Source organism: Pogoniulus pusillus, chromosome 25 (genome assembly GCF_015220805.1).
Source record: "Pogoniulus pusillus isolate bPogPus1 chromosome 25, bPogPus1.pri, whole genome shotgun sequence".
NCBI classification, from domain to species: Eukaryota; Metazoa; Chordata; class Aves; order Piciformes; family Lybiidae; genus Pogoniulus; species Pogoniulus pusillus.
In genome coordinates this window covers 11,426,689-11,454,488 of record NC_087288.1, presented here as the reverse complement: position 1 = coordinate 11,454,488, position 27,800 = coordinate 11,426,689, and the positions used below count along the sequence as shown (strand labels likewise).

Here is a 27,800-nt window from a genome sequence, read left to right as displayed (position 1 = left end):
ACCTCCTCCCCCCCCCCCCCCCCCCCCCCCCCCGCGCTCCCCGCCTCCCCGCGCTCCCCCTCCCCCGGCGGTTGCGCGGCCCCGGGGAATCCCTCCGCGCCGGATCTAACCAAGGGGGCGGGGATGCTGGCAGAGCCGCGGCAACGCGGCGGTGAGGTTGCTGCCACGCCGGAGTCAGGGCCTCGCCGCTGGGCTGGGAAGGTTCCCCGGGCTGGTGAAGGCGACGGGGAACTATTTCCCCCTTGTGGCGCAGGGATCCTGGGGGGGAAGGGCGGTTCAGTCTGAGGGGAGGTGCTGGGCCGCCATGGGTGCTGCGAGGGAGCTGTTTGAAAACGAGGGGGTGCTGGAGTCCCTGGGGCCTGGCCGTGGGGTTGCGCCAGTGTGCGGGTGGGGCGGCAGAGCGGAACCGCAGGGCGGTCACCTTGGGCCACGGCTCCGCCTGTGTAAGCTGATGGCGGCCGTGGCTGGGGGCAGGTCCTGTCAGCTACCTCGGGCGGGGCCGCCTTCGCTGAGGCGGCTTTGGGGAGCGTTTCAAGCCAGAGTCAAGTCGGAGTAGAGGGATTAAGAGGACGGGGAAGCCGGCAGGAGAAACGGACAGCACTGCAGGTGGTTCCAAGTGCAGTGAAGCGTGTGTGGAGTGGTGCTGGTTTTTCTTTCATGTGTGCACCACCCAGTTCGTAGCAAAATAGAGAGGGTGTAAGAGGTGAAAAAGGCTGAGGGTAGCTCCAAAGAGAGGCTGAGTTATAAGCTGGTAACAGGCTCGTTGCTTAACCCAGAGATGCCTTGGTCTGGTTTATTTTTGCGAATACGTTTAATGTCTTTGTGACATTGTATGTGTCTTAAAGACACGTTTAATGATACAGTGGTAACTTGGCAGGCTGATTTCCCTGAGTAAGCTGAAAAATAAGAACTTAACTGTTAAAGTTACTGTTGCTGTGTATTATACTCAAGTCTCGTGTTCTAGGCAAGACGATCTGACACAGTCCATTATACTTTGACTCATTTCAGCCATTCTTCTCGAACTTTGCCTTGTCAGCCCTCTGCCCCAAGGTTGTTGGATTGGTTCGTGTAAGAGCACTAGCTGGAATGATACGGCTGCTTTCTTACAGTGAGATTAAGGAAAGATGAGTACTTGAGTAGCTGCTTGTGACTTAAGTGTCCCTAGTGCTTTACAGTAGCGTAGATTGCCCTGATGGAGGATCTGGAGAGCAAATCTTATGAGGAGTGGCTGAGGGAACTGAGGCTGTTAAATCTATAGGGAGAAGGCAGAGGGCAGACCTAATTACTCTCTACAACTATCTAAACCAAGATTGCAGCAACATAGGAGTCTGTTTCTACTCGCTAGTATCAAGTGATAGAAATGAAGGAAATGGCCTCAAGTTGCTACAGGGGAGGTTTAGAATGGATAAAATTAATTTGAATTGGAAAAAAAAAATACTAAAAGGATGGCCAAGCTTTGGAATAGGTTGCCCAGGGAGATGTGCAACCACTCTGGTGAGACCCTACCTGGAGTGCTGCATCCAGTTCCGGAGCCCCTATTACAAGAAAGATGCAGAGATGCTGGAGCGTGTCTAGAGAAGGGCCATGAGGATGATCAGAGGGCTGGAGCACCTCTCCTATGAGGACAAACTGAAGGAGTTGGGGCTGATCAGTCTGGAGAACAGGAGGCTCTCAGGTGACCTTTTTGTGGCTTTCCAGTATCTGAAGGGGGCCTAAAAAAAAGCTGGGGAGGGACTTTTTAGGCTCTCAGGTAGCGACAGGGCTAGAGGGAATGGAGCAAAGCTGGAGATGGGGAGATTCAGCCTGGACGTGAGCAGGAGGTTCTTCAGCATGAGAGTGGTGAGAGCCTGGATTGGGTTGCCCAGGGAGGTGATTGAGGCCCCATCCCTGGAGGTGTTTAAGGCCAGGCTGGATGAGGCTGTGGGCAGCCTGCTCTAGGGTAGGGTGTCCCTGCCCATGGCAGGGGGATTGGAACTAGATGATCCTTGTGGTCCTTCGGAACCCTGACTGACTCTATGGTGGAGTCACTGTCACTGAAAGTGTTCAAAAAATGTGTAGACACAGCACTTTGGGACATGGTTTAATGGTCATGGTGGTGTTACATTGACAAACTCAATGATCTTAGAGGTCTTTTCCAAACAAAACAATTCTATGATGCCATGTTAGCAGGGTGCTGTTGTCAGTCACTTGTCCTGAAATCAGCTCAGTATTATTTACTTTTGAAGAACCTCTGATTTACATGTGCTCTGGGAATATTGCTGTCTTTAAGAAGCTGCTTTTGTGACACATTTTGGAAGCTCACTGTCAGAATTGGGAGAAAACAAGCTCTGCCTCTTGTATGCTTGCATTTCTATCTCTCCAAGAGTTGCAAAGACTAGTAAAGCAAAGGTAGAAACAAAAGTGGTTGACTACCTTCAGGTGCCTCAACAACCGAGTGAAAGAAAGCTGTAATGTCACCTCACAGTTTAATGTACACAACATGTTCAATAAAACACAAATACCAGAACCACAGGAAAATCTTCAAACAAGATTTGCACTTTTAAGATGTAAAATCAGTATAAAAACTTGAAGGAAATTTGACTTTGTTGATTTAGTTCTCCTGAAACTAAATATTTGAGTCTTTTTTGCTTTATTCTCTAAGCACCTAAGTTATGACTGTATATGCAGCATTATGATGGCATATGTCAGCTTCTAACAGATAAAACCATTGAACATTTTAATAAGGTGTTGGAATTTTTAGCAGTGCTACCTTCACAAGTGTTGTGAAGGTAATCACCTAAAGGGAAAAGGATTCCTTGTCAGTATCGTTGGGAGGACAATTGTCTTAAGAGCTTGCACCTTTTTGTTTCTGTTATTCGTGTGGGTACTGTAAGAACTACATTTCAGAGGTCACATTTAAGCAACTCAAGTTTATTATGTCAAGCACTTAAATATTGGCAGCTGTGCACAGTGAGGATTTTATTCCCTATGCCATATTAAAGTTAGCTTGCCTTGGAATATGTTTTCTCCTGTCAGGAGGTCTTATTTTGTGAAATTGTTTTTTTTCCCCCCCCCACCTGATTCCTCTGTTACATTTAATATCTAAGTGCTCCTGGATTAGATATGGTATGATAAAGCAGAGTGCTGTTTGTGCAACTGATCTTCCCTTTGTTGTAGAAGCTACATATAAGGAATTAGCTTACACTATTATTGCCATATATATTCTTAGTCTTATTTTTTCTTTTTAAACATAAGCCATAGAGGACATCAACATAAGCAGTGTGGGAGCAACATATTTCAGTTTAGTATGAAACAGTGGTGTGACAGCTAGATGTAGATGGTAGATAAGATAAATGGAAATGTGAATGGAAGGAATTCAGGCATAGGTCTGATTTAATTAACCAGTGTAATTAGTATGCATGGGGAGTGAAGGGTGTGATCTGGAGACTATCTGTAGATTGCCATATGAATAGAACTGAAAGTGTATATAAGTCTACAAGTTGTGCAAATAAATGTCCTCATGGGGAAAAAGCTTTCTGAAGTCCATGCCTGCTGCTGCCCAACCAACTGCTACAAATGGTGAGTCTCAATGGGGTGGTCTTAATACTGCAGAGAAGATAGTGGTCTGGTAGCAAGCCCAGCTGAAATAAATAATACAGTGGTACAGAGAGCTGTTTAGTTGAGCAACATTTTAAACACTATGGTTTTGAGAGAAGAGGGGACCAGCTGGGAACTTTAGTGTAAAGGGTTAACCTTCCTGGGGGAGTGTTCTTGACCCTGAACCCCAGGCCCTCCTGACTCCTCCCCGGGGCTGGGTCTGAACCTTACTCCAGGTATAGTGCTTAGCCCACTCCCACTTCCTGTCTAGCCCCATATAAAAACAGAGGAACTTCGTGTTTTTTTCTTGTCCTCCCTCCCTGTCTGCTAGCACCACCCTTTTGTTCCTGCTGCTCTTTGTTTCACCACATGTCCATCCTTCCACGAGGTGGACAAACCCATTGCCATCAATCTGGTTGTATATATATATAGTCTTGTTTTTCTTTTCCCTGTACCTTTTTGTAACTCCCCCACCTCAAATACCTTTTATTTATTGTTAAAGTTTTCTCTTTTAACTTCCAAAGTGAAGTAAGACTACTTATTTGGATGTGTTTTACCTTTTTCTCTCCACATCTAACTCCTTTCTGTTCCAAAAGAAGGGGGAGAGGGGAATGCATCCTATAATTGTATTGGTTCTATTAGCTATGTTTGAGTCTCTGGGAAATTTAAACTAGAACCGAGACATTTGGTAATCATGGGTCAGTATGTGGCCAAAGAACATAATTGTGTCTTGAGGGGTTTTGCTCACAGTGTAGCCGTTGAAATCGTGGAACTGCTGTCACTGCTGCCACAAAAGTGGACGGAATGGTGCCACGGCACTTGGCACCCTCTGCGAACTTCTTTTGAATGCCTTGGGACTGGTTCTTGGACTCAAAAGCATCTACGGATAGTCTGTCCTTGTTTGATATTCTTGATCTACCTCTCAGGGGTCCGACTATTTTACCCTTCCGACCTTCTGTTTTGCTGTGGCTTGAGGGCTGCGACTGCATGTTTACTCAGCCATGCATGGAGCAGGCTACTGCGGACTGTCCACCGGAGCTGCAGTGCTGCAAACCTGCATGTCCGAGGTCGGCTGCGGCGGCATTTGACGAAGAAGCCAAGCCAGGCGGGGAGGAGTGACTGGCAGCGTCAGGAAGAGGAGCAGCGGGCAGCGTCATGTCGGCTCCGTGTTACCATGGAGATGAACAAGGTGGCGCCCGTGCCACCAATGTGGCTGCTGCTGTGGATGCTCTTGGACGAGACGGGACACCGAGAATCTGCGCTCAGGCTGAGGGAAATGGCCAGCATCGACCCCTTGTACTGCTGCCCGCACGCACCCACCTCTACCATGGAGAATGAGAGTCGCCTAAAGAGCTGGAGGCAGTAAAAGGCAAGGTCAGATTTCACAGGTTCAATGGCATCAGGACGTTCTTGCTTTAAGTAAAGAACTTGCCCAGGAGGCATGAAACCAAGTTTGAGACTTAAACAAGCCTACCCTTTCTTTTTACCTCGATAAAGCGAAGTCCCAATGAACTATTTTTAAAATTGAAAGACATAATTGATAAATAGCTACATGGTTGCTGGTTTGGATGTGTTTGTGGTACCACACAGAAAGGCTGGCATTAGCATTTTCCTGCTAATTGATAGTAATTGTGGTATTGAGTTCTTTAAGTGTCACCATTTGTTTGTTGCTTTGGGGTTAAAAATGGGGGGGGGAGGGGGAGGAATGCAGTGGGTAGTTTCCTCCTACTTCAGGGGAGGGGAAAAGCTACTTGTGGGACCTCTGGATTAAAAACAGCGTAACTTTGTTGTACCTTGTAACTTTGCAACTATTTTGCTGCACTGAAATAGCTGCAGAAAAGAAGTGCAGCTAATCAGACAACGTTAAGCCTTATGTTACGTTTTGTTTTGTTAAAGAGACACTCGGTTTTAGGTTTTCTCCCTGCCTGTGTGAAGGGAGAAGCTGGAGAAGCCTAAACCAAATCATTAAGGCCTTGAGATAAGCAGAAGTGTGCAATACTGTGATCGTATTTAAACAGGGAAGTATAATATTAACGTGTAGAAGAAATAGCCACTGAATAGTTTAAGTTTCAAGGAATTTTAAAATGTTAAGTTTAGGAATGTAAAGATTTTTAAGTTTTAAGGAATTTAAAGATATTTAAGTAAGTTATATGTGATATGTTTTTCTGTCTGCCTTGCCTTGTGAGAATTTACATTTGAATGCAAAATCTCTACAATGGGCTAGAAAAATCAGTGTGCCTGAAGCACAAATGAACTTTCTGAAACTAACAGTCTCTTCCAACAGCAAGCAATTCACCTGGAATTGGAACTCAACTGCCGAACTCGTTCCCAGATGATGATGGTAACAGAGCCTGAGAGCTTTTCTGGAATTGACAGGATGGTGCTACCAACTGCATTTCTTTGGCTGCTTTAACACACAAACGAGCAGCAGTTTGCTGATATCATCTGTTCTGGAAGCAGAGAACAGTCACTGACTATCAGCCCTAAGTGGAAAAAGCTTCACATAAGGAAATGAACAATATCTGAGTTGTGTAAAATACCTGCATACATCTCTACAATCCCACAAACAGCAGGGTGCTTAACCTGGAGAATTTGAATTCCTGCAAAACAGTGCAAGAAGTCCAGAGTTTTTGTAAACCTTTTTTCAGTAAAATCTGAAAATACAGCTTTATTTCTGTATGTAGTAAAGAAAGGAGCAGTCTATTTAATTACTCTTTGTTCCTAGCACCTGCTTTGTGCACATGAAAGAGGCCTTGTCTTTTGAAATGTAGTGGTGTGTGTAACTGTTCTATATTTTTGGGAAAGGTTATGTTTGAGCAGGAAGGGGAAGATTACTTGAGTTCAGAGCAGACCACAACAGAGAGGTAGGGAATAATGGAACTTCCTGTCCCCTTAGTTAGAGGATCGATCAGCAGGAAAGGGGAAGGAATAACATGACCTGGGACCCCACTGGGGTTGGGTTCCACCTGCCCACCTGTTCACCCTTAAACTGCAACAGACCTTTGTAGATTTATGCTCCTAAGTTGTTTGGCTAGGTTTGTGTACCTCTCCCCCTCTCAAAGAATGCAACAAAGTTCTGTCCATATAGGAAGTAAAATACTACGACTAATCCATCCTGTTGACAGGCAGGCCAGTAAGTGGGAAATCTGTGATGAAATGTTAGGCTTGGTAACACTCTGGAATGAAGTGAGAGGAGTTTGGTTTGCCTTTTTTTTTTTTTTCTTTCTTTTTCTTCCCTTTTGTGGGGGTGGTGTGTTTTGGAAGCAGGAGTTGGTCTCTGTCAGTTGAGAAACTTTGTAAAATCAAAATAGTACAAGGAGCAGATATAGTCAGTAAGATAGTGAGGGAAGAGATCAACTTTAACTCCAAAACAGGAATTTTGAGTACATTAAAGGCAAAAGTTATGGAATACAAGCCCTGTGCAAGAAATGTATGCACTGTATTGAGTATTGTGATGATTTGGGAGTTCCCTGCCCCCTCACTCCTATGAAATCACCCAGACTAGACTCTCAGCCAGTTGGAAATTAAGGACTGAAGCTTTATATTCACAGCTTAGCACAAGATACAAGCAGATATTTACAATATTTACAACTATAGATAGAAATATACAGGCTAAAGGTAATACAGAAACATAATAGCCCTCCCAGAAACCAGAGTCCCCAGGAGGGGCTTCCAACCACCCTTCCACCTTCTTTCCACCCCTCTACCTTATCCCAGAGTCTGCCTTACGTGCAAGGTGAGCTTGGAGGATTGGCAAGGGAAGTTAGAAGCAGAAGGGTTATTTACACAGACCCAAGCAGAAACACACACTCTGACAGAGACACACACACTCTCTCTTATCTATGTCTTCCTGTTTTTATACATCTCAGCAAGCCTATGAGTGCATCAGACATCACCATTGTTTTCTTTTCACAGCCTATAATGTTATTTTTCTCGTTAAAATATTCCAGTTTGTCTCAAACTAACACAAGTATACTTTTTTACTAGCTACTTTTGGAGGTGTTTTTCTTGGAGGGGCTACTTGTCTATGCTCACTTCACATCAAGTGCTAAATAACAGCAGTTGCTCTATCCTCTGATGACCCCCTCCCCAGCAGAGAAGGAGGACTGGGAAAAGACTTTTGGGTTGAAATGAAAATGGATTTAATGAAACAGTAAAAGTGATACCAGTGCAGATATACCATTTGCAAAGGTATACTTTGCCCAGTGAAAGCAGGGTGATCGCAATAAAGAGGATGGCAGTCCTCAGACAGAATGGAACCTTAACCTGCAAACTTCTGGAGGTAAGGTTTTTTTTTAGAATAAAGGCTGCTTTACTGATTGTAATCGTTAAAAAAATACAAGATCATAGTTCTTCCATCTTAGTGTGAATTCAGTACTTCCTATTTTTGTTTAGAATCTGTGTGGCAGAGTGACTTGTCCATTACCTTCTGTAATTTGATATCCTATCAGCTAATGTATTTGACAGCCTAGCAAAAGCCAAATGTTAGTATGCAAATGGGACTCAACTTAAAGACCCGATGCTCTCTTTACTTTCAGGGCTAGTGATAGTTCGTTATAACTTTGCATTATAATTCTGGGGCTTGGCAGTTTGTGCTTTTACAAAGGACTTCTTTTACTGTGAACAAAAGGTAGCGTGCCGAACAGGGAAGAAAGCAAAAAGGCTCTCAATAAACCCATTGCTTTTCAATATAAATTCATTCATTTTTAAGCATATGAGAATTCCTTAACCACTGTTTCTTTACTGATTTAATGCTATGAAAGTGCAATGGCAAGTCCCAAAGAACTGACAGGGTCTTAACAGCAAAAGTATTGTGCAACTTTGAAAGACCTGGGTTCGTTCAGACCAAAAGACAGCAGGAGCAGACAGAGGAGCATTACAGCAACTTTTCATGCACTTGAAAACTTAGAAAAGGGTTGGTTTTTGTGTCCACAGCAGAAGAAGGAGCTCTTACTAGCTTTAAAGACCAGGTGACTCAGCAGTATCTTACGAGAAGCCTTTGTTAGATGTTGGAACAAATTACCTAGGTACACTGGCTGATTAAAGGTAAGTTTTTAAAGGAAGTTACAGTAGTATCTCTCAGGAGTGAACCTTGTTGATGAAATGTCCTGTTTCTACATTTGAATGGCATAGATGGCAGGAAGTGCAGCGATATTTCCACAAACCAGTGCCCAGAACTAATGTGTTTATTGATGATGGAATATTCTACGTCTTTGCGTGTATCAGCAGTAGAGGTTAAGGTCATGTTAGTAAATGGGTTGGTGTAAATACAGGCTACTACCAAAAAGGAAGGTGTCTCAGCTGCCTGTCCTTGTTAACTGGGAGTGCTGTGTTTCTTTTCAGGCTGGTTTTCAATTCAAGTGGGCTGATAAATATGCACAGCTTAGAGGAAGGCAAATCTGTCCTTTTTCTTGCAGCAGCAGCAGCTGCTCGAAGTACTTGTGGAACAGTGGCTTAAGACCGTATCCAAGACACAGTCACTTGCTGGGGTACTACTAAAAGTCCTGACCTAGGGCCTTTTTCAGGAGAAAGAACAGCAGGCTGAAAGAGCAGCATAATAAAACACCGCTGAATGTCCTCTCTATCAAACAATGACCTCTTCTGTTAGCCTTAAGTGGAAGTGGTTGGTATCAATTTGCTTTAGAAAACAGGCAAATTAAGCTTTAAAAAAAAAAAAAATAGCTGAAGTTAACCATCAAGTGGAGCTGCTTCAGGTGGGGCTTTGCTCTCAGCTCTCCATCATTTGGAAATTTTGTCAGTAATGGCGAGACAATGAGTATGGAATTCAAAATAATCACAGTGAAATATTAGCACAGACTCCCTCTGCACTACTAGTGAAAAAATCATATCATTAGCAGGAAGCATATTTTACAGCGGGGTGAAAGTGTAAAGGTAGAAGATGAAAGAGAGATTTTCCATTTGAATAGAATAGAATAGAATGGAATAGAATAGAATAGAATCAACTGGGCTGGAAGAGACCTCCAAGCTCATCCAGACCAATCTAGCACCCAGCCCTAGCAAAACAACCAGACTATGGCACTAAGTGTCCCATACAGCCTTTTCTTGAACACCTCCAGGGACAGCGACTCCACCACCTCCCTGGGCAGCCCATTCCAATGCCAATCACTCTCTCTGGCAACAACTTCCTCCTAACATCCAGCCTAGACCTCCCATGGTGCAACTTGAGACTGTGTCCCCTTGTTCTGTTGCTGGGAGAAGAGAGTGACCCACACCTGGCTACAGTCTCCCTTCAGGGAGTTGCGGACAGTAATGAGGTCTGCCCTGAGCCTCCTCTTCTGCAGGCTGCACACCCCCAGCTCCCTCAGCCTCTCCTCACAGGGCTGTAATTTTCTATTAATTTGCTATGTTACAAGGTATATATAAATCTCTGACTAACTAAACTGTTAACTTTGACATGGAACTTGTAAGGTTAATTGTGATGCTCTGAAAAATTAGATAATCATCAGAGACAGGACCACACGGTGCTACACAGTCTACAGCCAGCCCACACTTCATGGAGCTCCAGAGGAAAAAAAGGTCTTTTGTTTCTTGCTCTGTGTCTCCTTGCTCTCACTTCTGTATACTTGCTGATTCAGTCTAAAATCTTACCTTTCTTTAAAGGCCTCAAAGTTTCTCTAATGTATGCCAGCTGCCAGATGTCTCCAAGTCATAATGGTTTAGAGGAATAATGAAGCAATCTTCCAGATCCCAGTTTCTCAAAGTCTCACTCTTGATTGTTAGCAGTGGTGTAATTTCAGTGTCAAATGTTAAAGATACAAAATTTCTGGGGAAATTGCTAGAGAGTTTTATTATCTCCTTGGGTGTGGTTCATGCTGTTGAAACCAGCAGGAACTAAATAACCTGTGGTCTTTGTATGTACAATTGTTAGGAATAGATTTAGATGTGTGAAATGCAAATAAATGCTTCTGTGGGATTTTTCAAAACCAAGTAACATTTCAGGGAGGATTAGTAGTCTTTTTGTGACTTCAGGCACTTCATTTTTCTCTTTTAACCTGTCTCTCTTTGGCACCAATTGCAGGGACAGCCAGCATACAGTTTACAAGCAGCTTAAAAGCAGCTTCCAGGGCACAGCTGTTTCATAGGCCTGGCTGCAGGACTGGACCATTCTGGGTTTTCAGTAATTGCCCAGGTCTTTGGCCATGTGAGTAGCTGTTAACACGGATGCTGTGAGACCTGATCCATAGCTTCTGCTACAACAAAGTTGTCACCTGCTTCCACTTCTCAACTCTGCACAATATGTAATGTGTGTCCTTGCACTTAAAAGCACAGTGGCAGGCTGGTGGCAGGAAGATCAGGCTATTTTTGGCAGTGTATGCATACAGTGAACATTCAGTTACAAGCATGGTCTGTGTTGTGTGGCTCCATGCAGGTGTCCATGCTGAGCTGGCTGCAGTTTCTGCTTGAGCTGTGGCTTAGCCGGTGGCCCTGGCCCAAGCACTGCCTGAAGGAGAACTCACTGGGCTGTGCCAGAGGGGCAGTGCTAATGTTTCTAAAGTTCAAGTTAGAGGTATCATTGTCTTTGCCATGCTTACATCCTCATATTATGAGAAATAGCTTCTCCTCTGGCATGTGATCGTGCAGAAGCATCATACTTGTGTCTTGAATGTACCCTGTGATGTGGAGCCTGAAGGAGCTGCACTTAACAAGGCATACAGCATATGAATTCCAATGCCAGCAAAAAAACCCAAACCTGCTTTATATGTTAAAAAGGTTCAAGTGTTTTTTTATACTAATAGATTAGTAAGGGTGACCTGCAAAATGAACCCCAAAACTCGTGCAGAGTCTTCCTCACAGGGTCTTTTTCTCTTTGATCAGCAGACCCCTCTTTATTGCTGATGTCAGGATATCTCTGCTTCTCCTCTGTCTCCTTCCTGTTTTCCTTAGTTATTGCAGGCTTGGGCCTTTACAAGACTACATGTCACAGATCTCCAGCTAGTAGCTGCAGACGCTTCTGCAGTAGCTGTTGTTTAGGTTTGCATATTATCAACTGACCACTATAAACAAACCTTTCTGCAAAGTTTGGTGTTTTATGGTTTGCCACAGACACCTTCAAAATGTGCATCTGGTGTGTGAGGCCCTTCACCAGCACTCCTTGATTTTTGTTATATCACCAGAGATTTTTTGTAGGCCCCCTTCAGATACTGGAAGGCCACTAGAAAGTCACCTGGGAGCCTCCTCTTCTCCAGACTGCACAGCCCAAACTCTTTCAGTCTGCCCTCACAGGAGAGGTGTTCCAGCCCTCTGATCATCCCAATGGCCCTTCTCTGAATATGCTCCAGCATTTCCACATCCCTCTTTTAATAGGGGCTCCAGAATTGGATGCAATACTCCAGGTGGGAGAGCAGAGTAGAAGGGGTGTATCACCTCCCTCACCCTGCTGGCCACACTTCTCCTGATGCCACCCACAATCTGGTTGGCTCTCTGGGCTGCAAGTGCACCCTGCTGGCTCCTGTTGAGCTTCTCGTCCATCAGCCCTCCCAAGTCCCTCTCCTCAGGGCTGCTCTCCAGCCAGTCACTGCCCAGTCTGTATTTGTGCTCGGGATGATTCTGCAAACACTTGTTTTACTGTAAATTAAATATTGCAAAGTGTGCAAGTTCATCTCGCTGCTTCCACTGAGCTGTGAATCAGCTGGGCTGCATCATACTTTGCCAGGTATGTTTGAATGAAATATTGAAGACAGGTGTGAAATGTGAGTGGGGTGACAGTAGTGGCAGGTGCCAGTAGCACACCGGGCGGCAAAGCCTCCGGTGTTTCTCGGCGGTATCTCACCGGGGTGGCAGACATAGGTACCTCCCCAGATTGCTGCCACCACGAGTCCGTGAGTGGTTTTAAAGCACTCCCAAGTTTGTGAGCGTCCAGGTAAGGGGCCGAGCCCCGCCGCGGCCGCCCCCGGGCGGGTGCTGAGGGCGCCGTGAGGCACCAGCTGCTCCCTCGTGGGCAGAGTCTTCTCTGGGACACCGCCTCCTCGAGCTCTGTGGTGGCCCCGGTGCGCCACGTTTGTTCCTGAGCCGGAGGCTCGAGGGGTGCCGGTAGCTCTGTCGAGCTCCCGGAGCGGGCGGCGCGGCCGGCAGCCCCTCGTGCAGTGCAGAGGTTTCGCCAGGCGATGGCGTTGCAGCACCGGCGTGGCAACGGGGAGGCACCGGGTGGCGGGGGCCGGCAGGGGGCGCTGCGGGGAGGTCCGGCAGTGGCGGCGGTGGAGCTGCGGTGCGCGGGAGGCGGCGGTGGGAGCTGATGCTGCACAGCGCTGTCGGTCCCGGCGGAGGCATGAGGTGCGCGGGGCGGGCGGAGCGCGGGTCGGCGCAGCCCTGAGCGAAGACCTCCTCGCCGCGCTCCAGCAGAGCGACTATGGCCGGGGGAAGGCGAGGGCTGGTGGCGCCTCAGAACACGTTTCTGGAGAACATCGTACGAAGGTCTAACGGTAAGGGGGGACCGGGGCGGCGGGAAGGCGCCCCGGGGATGAGAACAAGCCGTCCCTGGGGCGAAGCAGCCTGCCGCTTCCTCGGCGGGGGCAGCCCTAGCGGAGGGGCGCTGAGCCCCGGCCGCTCCTATGCGATTCTGCCGAAGCGGCGCATCCCAGGTGTCGCGGCCGAAGCCGATCCTGGTTGCCACCGCACCGCCCAAGTCCTGCGGAGAGCCCCCGGCCCGGGCAGTGCGGCGGCCGCCTCCCAGCGGGGCTGCCGCTGCAGGTGCGCCGGCACGAGCATCGCTGCCCGCCCCGGTCCGCGCCGGAGGAGCGAGCTGGGGGCAGCTGCGGGGCCTGACCCGGCGCGGGGACGGGGCTCTGTGGGGCCACTGCTGGGGTCCGGCGCGGCGGGGGCGGCGGCTGCCGGGGCGCGGCGGCTCCGGCTGGGGAGGCGGTGTGGGAATCCAAGATGGTCTCTGGGAAGGGCAAGCCTGGTACTGGGAGATCGGCGAGGGCTGCCCCTCTGAGTTGCACGGGAAGGTTTGCCACAAGTGAGGTGAGAGTTTGCCATTTTGAGGGCTGGAGTGAGGTGGTGCTTCTTCTTCTTGTTGTTGTTGTTATTATCATTATTATTTCCTAATGCACTGTACCCAGGTCTTTCTCTTGGAAAACTGTGGAGTGGAAAATGCCTCAAATTTCACAACTGCAAATGTGCATTAATGTTAACCAGGTTCTTTCACTGAGGGACTTAGCAAAAGCTGCTCCCTCAGTAAGCCTGGGACCGTGCAAGAGTTCAAACCTAGGCATGTGCATTTCCTTCCGCCTCTCCTCTGCCTTCCCTTCCCCTCCCCTCCCCTCTCTTTTCCTTCCTTCCTTCCTTCCTTCCTTCCTTCCTTCCTTCCTTCCTTCCTTCCTTCCTTCCTTCCTTCCTTCCTTCCTTCCTTCCTTCCTTCCTTCCTTCCTTCCTTCCTTCCTTCCTTCCTTCCTTCCTTCCTTCCTTCCTTCCTTCCTTCCTTCCTGTTTCCATTAGATTCAGTGGGGAGAAGGGATTAAAAACGTGTAGTGTGACTGAGAGCATGCAGGAACAAGCTCCTTTGGAAGAGAAGACACGAAATTATTGAATGAAATTGATTAATTTAAAATATAGTCCATTTGTTCTGATAAGACAATTAGCCCTCTCAATAAGCAGCTTAAACCTTCAAATTATCCAAAGAATTATTTTCAATTGTTCTATTATTTTTTTTCCCTTGTGGGGATGTTATTAGAGAAATAACCTTTGATAAGACCATATTTTCCATGTAAAATTGTGAGGCTTTTTTTTTTAAGAGGTTTTCTCTCTGCAACTTTCCTGTAGAAGGGCTGGGGTTGAAAGCTGAATTCCTGAAAAAAAGGCCCACCGTTATTACAGTGAACGCTGCTCTCCTTTTTCAAGCATTGAAATGCTACATTTCTTTGCATTTAGGCTGCTTCTCCACTCTTCCAACACCACTTACCTAAGGCTTTTCTCAAAACTGTCTTGAGTCTGTAGATTGTTTTCTTCATTAAACCCTGATTTTTCTCTTTTGACTTTCAATGTCAAAACCTTGATGTAGTAAATCAGTTGAAGTTTGGAGGTGAGGGGAATCCTGCCCCAGAAGCTCTGTTTCTTTCTTCCTTTCCCCATTATGTAGAAGGTGTCATAACAGAGCGTGGTGCTAGGCAGCACAGGTGAAATGACAGCGTTCTGTTTCCAAATGCTCAGCAAGTCCTGAGTGCTGCAATCAATACAGGTTTTTAAATTAAACTTGGTAGGAGTTGATGCACAGTTCAGGCATATTAGAAGAAGCTTAGGGAAGTAACTCAGATTCAGAAGCCACATTTCTTCTGCACTGTATTTTCTTTTTCTTCTGCACCCAGCCCAGCTTTGCTGTAAATGGGCTGCTGTTGTATGTGAATGCTGTATAAATCAGTGCTAACGTGGGACCATCAGTCTCTTCCCACCTCTGTCTCTTTCAGGAAAGGAGGAAGTCTCCTTTCCTCCCCGTACCAGGGCTGTGATGGCCAGCTTGGAGGCAGCATGGAAACATACTGATTCTTTGTTGCCTGTTTCATTTTGGCCTTGGTAATGATTTGGGATGCCCACACGATGAGTGCTTAAATGGCCTGATAAAGCTTGAGGTTTGGCTGCCCCTTCTTGGTTTCATTCAGTTGGGTAGTAATGTTAGCAACAATGAAGCTATCTAGGCCATTTGAGATCTGCCAAATAAACCATGGGCTTGTTGTCAAACTGTATTTGCTGGCACATGCAAGCAAATTAAGAAGTGCCAACAGGTGCTGAATTGTTCCAGATATAAGAATGTTCCTACTTTGGGGAGGATTTTCTTTGCAAGGAGAGGAATTTGGTTATTGAACTCCTTTACTTAAAGGCACCTGTAGATGATATGCATTCCAGAGTCACAGGTGAACTGAGGAAAAAGTATTCTTGCTATAAGTTGTATTTTGAGACAGAGGATGTTAAATCAGTAAAAAAGGCCATATGATAATAAAAAGGCAATTGGCATGCAACCTGCTTTGGAAACTGCTCAGCACTAATTAATAAGGAATTCTCTGAACAGCCTTTCACATTAGATGTGGGATTGGTAAGCTGGTGCACATTCAAAGCTAGAGGTAATAGTCTTGTGCAGGGTTTCTCCATTAGGTTTACTATTTTGCTCTTTATATCATGCCATCTGCAGCAAGACTGACCTCAAACTCTGCGGTCTGAATTGTCTCCCTTAGAGTTATTAGGGCTGAGAGCTGCCTCTTGGGTTGCAAATCAACTGAGACAGATTCTCGTATGCTAAATGCCAACCAAAAGAGCTATGCTAGGGTTGGAAGCTGCACAGTATCTCCTTCCTGCACACTGGAGTAAATAGTAAATTGAGAATTTATCAGTCCGCCTAGGGATGGGATGGCCTTAAGATAACACACAAGGGAAATCTATATGAGGTGTCATCCACCTAGACTTGTGGAGGTCATTTGGCCTTCTATGATTTCTTCTCAGAAGACAACCTTTGGATTATGTGCCAATTTAAGGTTCTCTCCTCTTTAAAAAAAGCTGTGTCTCTGTGCTAGCCATGTAGACCTAGAAGAAGAAATGTTTCCTGGAGTGCATGGTTGACAAAACACTGTTTGAAGCATTGAAATTAATAAAGACTGGCGCACCCAATGGGACAGAAAATGAGCTCGTGCTGTAAAACAGTGCAGTATGTAAAGAATCCCTTGCCTCTGATGGTTACTGCTAATGTGGTATTAATGCTTTTCTTGGGTAATAGAATGCACTCCCAGTATAAAAGCACTACAACAGGAACAACTGTAATCTTGGTTCATGGCAAAGGCATCCAATTCAGATAGTGCAGTATGGTATAAGGATGATTGTGATATTCTAATGCTTTATTGATAATTGGAGGCAAAACTACTTTTCAATATATTTAAATTCAGATGTGTTTGTTAAAATATTCTCTGAGGTATGTGATAGCTGTGCATGGCTAGAGATGACAAAAGCAAGTCCTATGTTTACCTGGCTTTGGAATTTCAGTGGAAGTCACAGCTGCTTTTTCTGATATATTGACAAAATGAGGAGGTGAAGAGCAGGGTTGATTAGAGGGCATAAAGCTTGTTTTAATTTTGTCTTGTTCACTCCCTTGGAACAGCCTAAGGAGACACTGGGTATAGAAGCAAAGCACCCTTTGATGGAAAATGTAGTGAGTTCCCTGTAGAGGAAAAGACAAAGCATCTTCAGACACAAATCCTGAGAATAACAGACATTTTCATGATTTATGGCATCATTTCCATTGGAGACTATAAAGTCCCAGCACAATAAATATTTTGCAACATGCACATGTGAACCTTAGTACCATTTCCTGAGACCTAGGAGAGAAGTTAACTTTATTATAAACAGCTCCAAAAATGAAAAACCTGTGTTTGTGTTCAGCCAGGGAGAAACACAAAAGAAACCAGCAGAGAGTGAAGAATGGAGCAGAGTTTTATTTTCACACTTTTACTCTTGACTAGCATGTTCATGTCAGTGAAATGTGTGCAAAGGATCCTTAACTTGACAGTGCTGTCTGCTGCAGCCTGGCCCTGCCTGCCTTCCCTACAAAACCTAAAGCAGTGAGTAGCATGTTACCATGCATGCAGCTAAAGTGACTTGGGTCCAGAAGCAGCATAGGCATCCTTCCTCAAAGGTAGGGTTTGCTACCTTAAGTGTTGTGGGCCTAATGGCTTTCATAGAATCAACTAGGTTGGAAGAGACCTCCAACATCATCCAGTCCAACCTAGCACCCAGCCCTAGCCAATCAACCAGACCACGGCACTAAGTGCCTCATCCAGGCTTTTCTTGAACACCTCCAGGGACAGCAACTCCACCACCTCCCTGGGCAGCCCATTCCAATGCCAATCACTCTCTCTGCGAAGAACTTCCTCCTAACATCCAGCCTAGACCTCCCCTGCCACAACTTGATTCTGTGTCCCCTTGTTGTGTTGCTGGTTGCCTTCAGGTAGTTGTAGACAGCAATGAGCTGTTATGTTGGTGAGGAACATAAGTATGAACATGATAAGCTGTGCATCACTCTCCTATACATGGCATGCCAAGAGTAGTCAGGTCAGAGGCATCACTGAGTACCTCACACGTACTGCAGCACTTTAGGTAAATAGCATCAAGAAAGGACACTGTTCTTCACACTAAGAATGGTCCTCTTTTGTTAAAGTGAGCAGGTGTATTTTTGGGGTGGAGTATGTTTTTCTCTTTCCTTTTGATAGCATGTGTTTGGTTTCCTGACACTTCATAAATGTCTATAATTTTCAAGCAGTAATGGGTGAAATTCATTATTTGCAGAGGAAGAGATCAAAAGCCTTGAGCTACAGGTAAGTGACATCCTAGTGTGATCTAGTGTTGAACAGGGAATTGTGTTTTACTGACTTCTTTAGATATGAAAGTGTTGAGAAGGACAAAGTTAACTGTGCAGAGAGAAGGGCAATATTGAGGTGAAGTGACTGGTTTAACTATCCTAGCTCTTAAAGCTCACAAATGGTCTGATTTGGAAGGCTGTAATAGATAGGCTTTTCTGCCTACCTATTACAGCCTTTTCTGCTTCATGCTGCCAGTTCAGTCTCATCCAACTCCAGGACTCTCAATGAGTCAATTTCAGCATAAACCCCTCCAGTTTCAGGGAACAGAGGGATCTGGCCTGGAGAATACTTCTCTTCCCTTGTGTAGATGGAAAGCTTTTTGCCAGAGTCACATCTTGCAAAATGTGCACGGAAAACTGCTGTGTCAGCAGGAAGATGGTGCTGTATGTAGAGTGCCTTTAGCTGAGGATTTTGTTTCTCTTGTCATTCCTACTGCTTGCCCTCTGCAAGGCAAAATTACTTGTTATCCTCCAAGATATAACACCCAGTGATTGAATTCTGGTCTGTACCCTTTTGTATCTAGTCCTGCAAGACCCAGTTTATTCGGGAGTTCATGTAAAAATCACTTCTGGCTGAGTAAAGTTCTCAGCTGTATATCTGTCTGTCTGCACTGATTAACACAAGACATTTAACCCTGAAAGCAGCAGACCTTCAAAAACTACAAGAGGACAACGTGTTGGTCCTATGTTAAGGACATTTTCCCAAATTGGGAATGAAACAAAGCAAAGAGTTTAGATTCTTTCTGACCATGGAGTCAGCCAGGTTGGAAGAGATCTCTGAGCTCATCCAGTCCAACCTAGCACCCAGCCCTAGCCTATCAACTAGACCATGGCACTAAGTGCCCCATCCAGCCTTTTCCTGAACACCTCCAGGGATGGCGACTCCACCACCTCCCTGGGCAGCCCATTCCAATGCCAATCACTCTCTCTGGCAACAACTTCCTCCTAACATCCAGCCTAGACCTCCCATGGTGCAACTTGAGACTGTGTCCCCTTGTTCTGTTGCTGGGAGAAGAGAGTGACCCACACCTGGCTACAGCCTCCCTTCAGGGAGTTGCGGACAGCAATGAGGTCTGCCCTGAGCCTCCTCTTCTGCAGGCTGCACACCCCCAGCTCCCTCAGCCTCTCCTCACAGGGCTGTGCTCCAGGCCTCTCACCAGCTTTGGCGCCCTCCTGTGGACATGTTCCAGTACCTCAACATCTCTCTTGTACTGAGGAGCCCAGAACTGGACACAGCACTCCAGGTGTGGCCTTCCCCATTTTGTAAATTAACAGTTGTGGAGATGCTTTTATTTTCCTTCCTATTTATTGAAATGGCTATTCATTGTTGACTTCCCCTCCCCAGTGTCACCAGAGTTGAATATAAAATGTGGTTTTGTACCCTGGCTTTTACTAGGTCAGGAGATTCTAGTTTTGTGCATGCATCTTTGATTTCCTTAAAATGCTATTATAGATAGTAAGAAAAAAAATTGCACAACACAAAAATGATGGATAACATGTTTTAAAATTAATGCTCTGAAAGCTGAAGGAATTCTATTGTGATAATTAAACATATTAATCCATTTCTGCATTAAATCCTAGAACAGGATCATAAAACAAATACTAATGAGGCTCATTTATTGGAGGATGGTGATGCATTTCTGTAGCTCATAGCTTAAAGTGAGCAGGGACTTAGGTCTTGTCAAATGCCTTTAAGGCTTTTGGTTGCTGTAGCTATAATCAGTAAATCGAAAGAGCTTCTTTAAGTTGATGGAAGATCCACATAATCAATGCAACTAACTGTTTTTTCTCTGCATTTCTTTTAAGATCTGATGGGAAGGTGTCTTGGTTCTAATTTATATTTCCCAGAGACTCAAAATATAGCTAACAGAACCAATAGAATAATAAGATGCCTTCCCCTCTCCCCCCTCCTTTTGGAAAGGAAGAAGTTAGATGTAGAGAGGAAGAGGGTAAACCACCACACCCAAATAAATAGCCTTGCTTTGATGTGGAACTTAAAAGGAAGACAATAAATAAAAGGTATTTGAGGTAGGGGAGTTACAAAGAGGTATGGGGAAGTAAAGCAATATACAAAATATATACGCACAACTGTTTTGGAAAGGAAGGAATTAGATGTAGAGGGGAAGAGGGTCAAACACCACACCCAAATAAATAGCCTGGCTTCAATTTGGAACTTAAAAGAAAAACAATAAATAAAAGGTATTTGAGGTAGGGGAGTTATGAAGAGGTATGGGAAAGGAAAACAAGATACAAAAGAAATATATGTATATATAACACCAGATTCACAGTATCACCAAGGTTGGAAGAAACCTCATAGATCATCAAGTCCAACCCTTTACCACAGAGCTCAAGGCTAGACCATGGCACCAAGTGCCACGTCCAATCCTGCCTTGAACAGCCCCAGGGATGGCGACTCCACCACCTCCCCGGGCAGCCCATTCCAGTGTCCAATGACTCTCTCAGTGAAGAACTTTCTCCTCACCTCAAGCCTATATTTCCCCTGGTGCAGCTTGAGGCTGTGTCCTCTCTTTCTGGTGCTGGCCACCTGAGAGAAGAGAGCAACCTCCCCCTGGCTACAATCACCCCTCAGGTAGTTGCCATTCATGGCAATGGATGGAGGTAGAATCAGGATTTGTCCACCACGTGCTAAAAATGGGAGCAGCAGGAACAAAGGGTAGTGCTAGCAGGCAGGGCAGCAAAACCCAGGAAGCTCCTCTGTTTTTATAGGGGGCTAGACAGGGAATGGGAGTGGGCTAAGCACTACACCTGGGGTCAAGTTCAGACCCACCCCCAGGGAGAAGTCAGGAGGACCTGGGGTCCAGGTAACCCAGGAGGGTTAACCCTTTACAGAGGGGAAAAACCTTCACCAATTAAATGGTGAAGTCTCAGTGCTGAACATCATTTTTGACCTTTATTAAGAATGGTGCAATGTATTGCTCTTAAAACTGAGGAACATTCTACTTTCTGAAAATGATCTCATGACAGCATCAGATGTATCTGAGTATCTTTTATTTCTTAATGTCTAGCCATGGACAATAAGGCTATGTGTAAAATATGTGAGAGAGCTTCTGTGCACTTTCAGCTACTTTTGTTGCAATTTTCTGCACTAATTTGTTTTATTTTTTTAAAGAAATACAGATAATGAAAAAAAAATACAGCTGCTAACGTTGGTAGTATTTTTTCATCTGAAATCAAAACTTTCAACAGGTAGAGGCCTACTGTGAAATATTTGTTCTAACAATGCAAAATAAGAAATGCTGAGATGGAACCAATTGTTTTTATCTATACTGCTGCCTGAAATCAGTATTTGTTTTCTGTGATGATGAAAATTGAGCTGATAGGTTGGACTGGATGATATTGGAGGTCTCTTCCAACTTAGTTGATTCTATCATTCTATGAATTGACTCTTACTATTCATGGTAAGTATACTTTTAATAGTTATTTTCAGCCTTTATTTGCCCAGTGCTCTGGAGTACTTAGGACAGTGCAAGTCACGTTTGAGTAAAGCACAGAATGCCTACATTCAGTGGATTGTGTTCATGCCACAGCAGCCAAGGAAGTTTCTGAATCTGATTCTCTTTCTGTGAAATGGTTTTATAAAACATCTGCAAGAGATGTAAGCACAAATGAATCTCTCAGATTTATAGTATGGAATCATAGAACCAACCAAGGTGGAAGAGACCTCCAAGATCATCCAGTACAACCTAGCACCCAGCCCTAGACAATCAGCCAGACCATGGCACTAAGTGCCCCATCCAGGCATTTCTTGAACAGCTCCAGGGATGGTGACTCCACCACTTCCCTGGGCAGCCCATTCCAATGCCAATCACTTTGTCAAGATTTTCCTCCTAACATCCAGCCTAGACCTCCTCTGGCACAACTTGACATTCTGTCCCCTTGTTCTGGTGCTGGTTGCCTGGCAGAAGAGCCCAACCCCACCTGGCTACAACCTCCCTTCAGGTAGTTGTAGAGAGCAATGAGGTCTGCCCTGAGCCTCCTCTTCTGCAGGCTGCACACCCCCAGCTCCCTCAGCCTCTCCTCACAGGGCTGCAATATTCTATTAATTTGCTATGTTACATTGGCTCTCCTGCCTACCTGGGCACACTGCTGCTCATGTTCAGCTGCTATCTACCACTACCCCCAGGTCCCTTTCTTCCTGGCTGCTCTCAGCCACTCTGTCCCCAGCCTGTAGTGCTGCTTGGGGTTGTTGTGCCCAAAGTGTAGAACCCTGCACTTGGCCTTGTTAAATCTCATCCCATTGGCCTCTGCCCACCCATCCAGCCTTGCAAGTTCCCTCTGCAGGGCTCTCCTACCCTCCAACAGGTCCACACCTGCTCCTAGCTTGGTGTTGTCTGCAAATGTTGTTTTGTATTAGAGAAAAGCTACAGCTTAAAATAATATGGTTTGAACAATAAGAATGTAGAATTTGAGGATGCTATGTTATTATTCTATGGAGAGATGAAGTTGTTCAGTGGAATATTTTAAGCACTCACTTGATGCTGAGTGAGTGTGCATCCATGTAACACCTTTGATCTCTCTACAGGAGAATGTAGGTAGGAAAGCAGAATTTTGTCTTACTGCTTTTATTCTGCCATGTGTATAGTATTTGGGTCTTTTGATTAGTTCAGTACTTGCCTTGAATACAGTTACAGCATTCCTGTTAAGATGACATTAAGTTGTTCCTGTGTCTTTCCTCCCTGAAGTGTGCTGTGAATACTGGGTATGGAAGGAAAGGATTCAACAGGTGCTTGAAATTCAGTTACACTTACTTGTGCTGATTTGGGGCCATATTTTGATCTTGGAAGTTACATTTGAACAATGTATCTAATGAGTGTGCCTAAATGCTTTTGTTTTCTCAAAGCAAAGACTAAACATAAACATTAATTCATACATACCTATCCTTTGCAAATTGTTGGAGCAGAAGCAGGATGTGAGCTGTGTGATTGTAGCAATTTTGACAGGCTTACTTTACAAGCAACTTTATATTTCCATGCATTCTGTTCCTTACCAAAACTGAAACTGCTTCTTCTTAACCCATATCCAGATCATAGAATCACAGAATGTCAGGGGCTGGAAGGGACCTCAAAAGTTCATCCAGTCCAACCCCCTGCCAGAGCAGGATCACCTAGAGCAGATCACTCAGGAATGCATCCAGGCAGGTTTTGAACATCTCCAGAAACGGAGACTCCACAACTCCCTGGGCAGCCTGTTCCAGTGCTCTGTCACCCTCACAGGGAAAAAAAATTCCTCCTCATGTTTAAATGAAACTTCCTCTGCTTTACTTTCCACCCATTGCCCCTTGTCCTGTCACTGGGCATCACCCAGCAGAGCCTGGCTCTAGCCTCCTGGTACTTACCCTGCACGAGTTGATAACCATTGATGAGGTCACCTCTCAGTCTCCTCTTCTCCAAGCAGCACAGCCCCAGCTCCCTCAGGCTCTGCTCCTAACAGAGATGTTCCATTCCCTTCATCATCTTTGTGGCTCTGTGCTGGACCCTCTCAAGCGGTTCTATGCCCCTCTTGAACTGGGAAGCCCAGAACTGGACACAGTACTCCAGATGTGGCCTCACCAGGGTGGAGTAGAGGGGCAGCAGAACCTCTCTTGACCTGCTAACTACAGCCCTTCTAATCCACCCCAGAATGGCATTGGCCCTTCTGGACACAAGAGCACATTGTGGCTCAGAGTCAACTTCTGATGTAAAGTCACAAATTTGTAAATACCAGAATTGTTTAGTTTGTCCCTTGTGCTTGAGCTTGGCAATACAGCCTTTAATCATAACAGTTGTGTGTGATTTTTGCCTACTGCACGTTTATTATGCTGCCTGGGGCACAGCCACCTGTGCTGCTGTATGCCTAGTTAATCTAACAGAAGCTAAGGAGCCTGTGTCTACCACCCCTATCCCCAGAGATCATGCATAGGGTAAGAAACCTATTTACTAAGCAGTGCTTTTAGTTCTGCTGTAGTAGTGGCTTGTGCTTTGTAAGGCTAGGTCTAGGTTTGCTTCACTGAAGATACACAGGAGGATGCTAGGTCTAGGTTTGCTTCACTGAAGATACACAGGAGGAATCTGAGACATGACAGAAAAAGACGACTTGCTGATCTTAATCACCAGAGTCCTCACCCAAAGTCATAAAGGCTGAGGTTTGGAGTGAGAAGAGCAGTTTCTGTTCTTTTGGAGACTAATGGGAGAATTAACAAGTTTGGTCTTCCCACCACAGTGAGCCTGATTCTTCTCTTTCTGTCACTGAAAGGGGAATCAATTAGAAGCAAATCCTTGGAGTGTTGCCTTTGTGTGATCACAGGGAAAATGCATTAGTAGCTTTAAGTTATGTTTGTGCAGTATGCCAGCCTCAGCACACTTGTGGGGAGCTTTGACGGATCTGCACACATCTGTGAAAGTGCAGTGGGCACCAGCATCAATTGTTACCAAGGTCTGCACTACAGCTGGATGAGCAGAGGTTTCCTCTTGGTATGCTCTGTGTCTTGTCTGTGCAGCAATGCAAGAATGTGTCTGATAGTACTGTGGGAGTCTATCTGGCTGTCGATCTCTGACCTTCTGCCAGTGTGTTGCAGAAATGGCCCCTGGGTCACTGAAACAACAGAAAGCAGAACTAATGTACTGGCCTCTGGCAAAGGTAAGGAGTTTTCCCTTAGCAAGGTCCACCTTGCAGGAGAGGCTGGGATGCTGTGCATGCAAATGTGCAGCAGTGCAGGGCATTGGTAGGGCAGAAGTGTTTCAGTAACTTGCTCCCTGCTCTTGCAAGGACATGACTTCTCAGTCAGCTAGCTCTGACCAGATGTGTCTGTGAAGTGCTTCTTGCCTCGGGCATTTTGGAAGTTTGAGTTGATGAATAATTTTGGTTAAAAAAAGCACTGCACGTAACAAGAAGACTCAGTGACTGCGATAGTTTCGGTGAGGCTGGATGTTCTGCAGGCTTGCTGTCGCTGTTACAGTGCCCTTACTTGGATCAGACCTTTTCTGATTCTTCTGTGATGCTGTGTTGTCTGAGTGGTGCAAAGTACTGGCTTCAGTTACTGAGCAAAATCCATTCTTAGATTTTGGAAGGAGTTAAAATGTTGTTTTTTTTCTTGTTACTTTGAAGTGGTAATGCAAAATGGGTCTGACATTTGTGTAACCAGTGCTGCAGACCCTCATTACAGAAGCCTGCCTGACTCATGCGAGTGATTGCACTGCTTCTGAGATGCTGCAGTTCCTTTGTGTGTTTCTGCAGTGGGATTGTGCTGCACTGTGATGGCTCTGTGCTGCACTTTTGCATATTTCTGTGCTTCCCAGTGGTTTTGAGAAACCCATGTCTTCATTTATATGAGTCTGCCCTCTCCAGTTCCTATCTCAGTTCTCGCTGGAGCTGACAAGAAGGGGCAGCAATGCTTACAGTTTCTCCTTGGGACAAGCAATACTGCTAACCCAACTGACGTGGTGATAGAAATTGATTTCCTGGTAAGGGGAATCAATTTCAGTCCTTCCAAAGAGGTGCCTCGAGTCACTAAGTAGCTTGAGTATCGCAGCTGTCACATGTACATTTTACCAGGGGGCTTTGAGGAGAATTTAGCAGTGTGTTTCTTCATGGCCTTCCACCAACCAACTCCATTCCTGGCCTTGTTGACCCGCTTGTGAACCCCCCAGAGGCTTTGCCCTGTGATGCTCAGAGGGTTCACTAGAGCATCCCTCATGCTTGTAGTTTAACAAAGCCACAGCTGTTTCCTGGCCTCTAGGATCCTATGTCCCTGCAGATAGAGAGGCAACATTTGCCGCAGTGGGTGTTATTTAGTTTTTTCTTTTGTTAGGAACAATTGTTTAACAGATTATGAGCTGTCTTCAAGCATCACATTGTCAAGGATGTCAATGCAATTGAATGTAAATAATAGCAATGAGAGCAGCCCTTCTACCTCCAGGTTATCTGTCAGAATGAACTATGCAGGGAAGTTACAAGTGGGAGTCCTTACATGGTGCTGTTTTGTCAGTGTTTTGCACAGGCAAAACACAGCTGTTGGAGACTCACTGAAGAAATGCAGGTGTGTTCTCCAGGTATGCATAGATCCCCCATCGTGTCATTGTTTTGTCTTTAAAGAGGTCTGGGAATAGAAGTGAGTACCTGGAAGGAACTTTCCTTGTTTGACTCCAAGACTCTTTTTTTGCAGATGGTGGAGGGCTCCTACTCTGTGAGCTGTTAGGCCACAGCAAGTTAAAAACAGAAGTGTAGGGGAAGTTTGGAAGAGACAAGTGCATATCATCTGTGCCTTTGCAGCAAAACCAGGAACCAAAGAGCTGCTGATTTTCCTGAACCTGGTAGTCTCTGAAGGGGAGCTGGCCAGGAATGATGAGTTTGAAACCTCTTTCCTGGTCTGGTATTTTGGATGGTGCTACACTAATGCTTGTCTTAGCTGCTTGGCTGCTGTGCTCATAGGGGCTAATGGCTTCTCTGCAGTCTTTCAACTACCTGGGGTTTATCCAAGCACTGGTTCCTGAAGGACATCTTTTGGATCTAGGAAATAAACAAGAACTAGAAATCTTGTGGCAGTGGAGTTGGAGGAGCAAGGCTGAATTTCAGCTAGGGGATGGTGTTGACTTCAGAGCATGAACCCAGCTTCAGTATTTACTTCCTGTGTTTGTAAACTGTGTAAAGCCTGGATCAAAGAAGACTGAAGTTGCATGAAGTGGGATCTAGCTAGAAGTGGGACACTTAGAAAGCAGTGGAATCATCAAAACCTCTTACTTGCTCTCTGAATTGATAGATAGCCACATTTTTGCCTTTAAAGCTTTGTAGGCACATAAAGATCCCTCAGCTTGGTTGTAACTCAGAACTAAGCCAAACCTGGGCTCTCTAGTGAAGCACTCTACCTCTGACTCCCAATGAAGCTTACTCAGTGTAAACTACCAGAGTTGCCTAGTAGGAATGCATGAAATACAACAGCCAAGTCACACAGGCTTAAAAACTCAAGTGGTGACAATGTTATTATAAATTCTCTTCAGAAGTTTGATAATTAGAACAGTTGTTCAAGAATTGAATTGAGTGCTGAGCTTTCATTGCCCTCAGGTGGCTGTACATCTCATAGGAGAACACCTAAACTGCTAAGCTGTCAGCAGGGAGGGAAATACGTGTGTGTTCTCTAAGCATCCTTTGGAAACATTCAGTCAAAACAAAAACAGATCAGGCTTCAGTGACACAAAAGGTAGGCAAGAGATAATGTGATTCTTTAGTTCCTGCAGTAGTGGCAGACATTGTGAGAACTGAGCTAATGACCATAGAATCATAAATTCAGGCAGGTTGGAAGAGGCCTCCAAGCTTATCCAGTCCAACCTAGCACCCAGCCCTATCCAGTCAACTACACCATGGCACTAAGTGCCCGATCCAATCCTTTCTTGAACACCTCCAGACATGGCAACTCCACCACCTCCCTGGGCAGCCCATTCCAATGCCAATCACTCTCTCTGGCAACAACTACATCCTAACATCCAGCCTAGACGTCCCCTGGCACAACTTGAGACTGTGTCCCCTTCTTCTGTTGTTGGATGCCTGGCAGAAGAGACCAACCCCACCTGGCTGCAGCCTCCTTTCAGGCAGCTGTAGGCAGCAATGAGGTCTGCCCTGAGCCTCCTCTTCTGCAGGCTGCACACCCCCAGCTCCCTCAGCCTCTCCTCCCAGGGCTGTGCTCCAGGCCCCTCAACAGCTTTGGCGCCCTCCTGTGGACACCTTCCAGTACCTCAACATCTCTCTTGATCTGAGGAGCCCAGAACTCCTCAAATACATATTAGATATCTCTTTTTTTTCATTGTATCCCATAGTTTAACCAGGAAATGTTTCTTTTATCTATGCTATTTGGGTTTTCAGTTCTGTCACACCAACACTT

The 27,800-nt window shown here is 45.5% G+C and overlaps 2 protein-coding genes and 1 long non-coding RNA gene across 5 annotated transcripts in view; 2 read left to right on the top strand and 1 right to left on the bottom strand.

Moving 5' to 3' along the window:
• The window catches only part of RCOR3 (REST corepressor 3), a 29,805-nt gene extending 29,430 nt beyond the window's left edge, over positions 1 to 375 (bottom strand). The window contains exon 1 of the mRNA XM_064164446.1: positions 111 to 375. The gene's annotated coding sequence lies outside the window, so the exon portion shown is untranslated. The remainder of the gene's footprint in view (positions 1 to 110) is intronic.
• A 6,785-nt stretch (positions 376 to 7,160) lies between these two features.
• On the top strand, positions 7,161 to 11,640 carry LOC135186429 (uncharacterized). Its single transcript, XR_010306859.1, has 3 exons — positions 7,161 to 7,858; positions 8,512 to 8,622; positions 10,616 to 11,640. It is a non-coding gene; the product is annotated as an uncharacterized LOC135186429 (long non-coding RNA).
• Positions 11,641 to 12,799: 1,159 nt separating this feature from the next.
• Positions 12,800 to 27,800, top strand: part of KCNH1 (potassium voltage-gated channel subfamily H member 1) — a 183,025-nt gene continuing 168,024 nt past the window's right edge. For all 3 annotated transcript variants that reach the window (XR_010307047.1, XR_010307046.1, XM_064164431.1), the window contains exon 1: positions 12,800 to 13,016. Coding sequence is in view for 1 of the 3 variants with exons in the window: in XM_064164431.1 (XP_064020501.1) it covers positions 12,944 to 13,016 (73 nt within the window). In the remaining 2 variants the exon portion in view is untranslated. The remainder of the gene's footprint in view (positions 13,017 to 27,800) is intronic.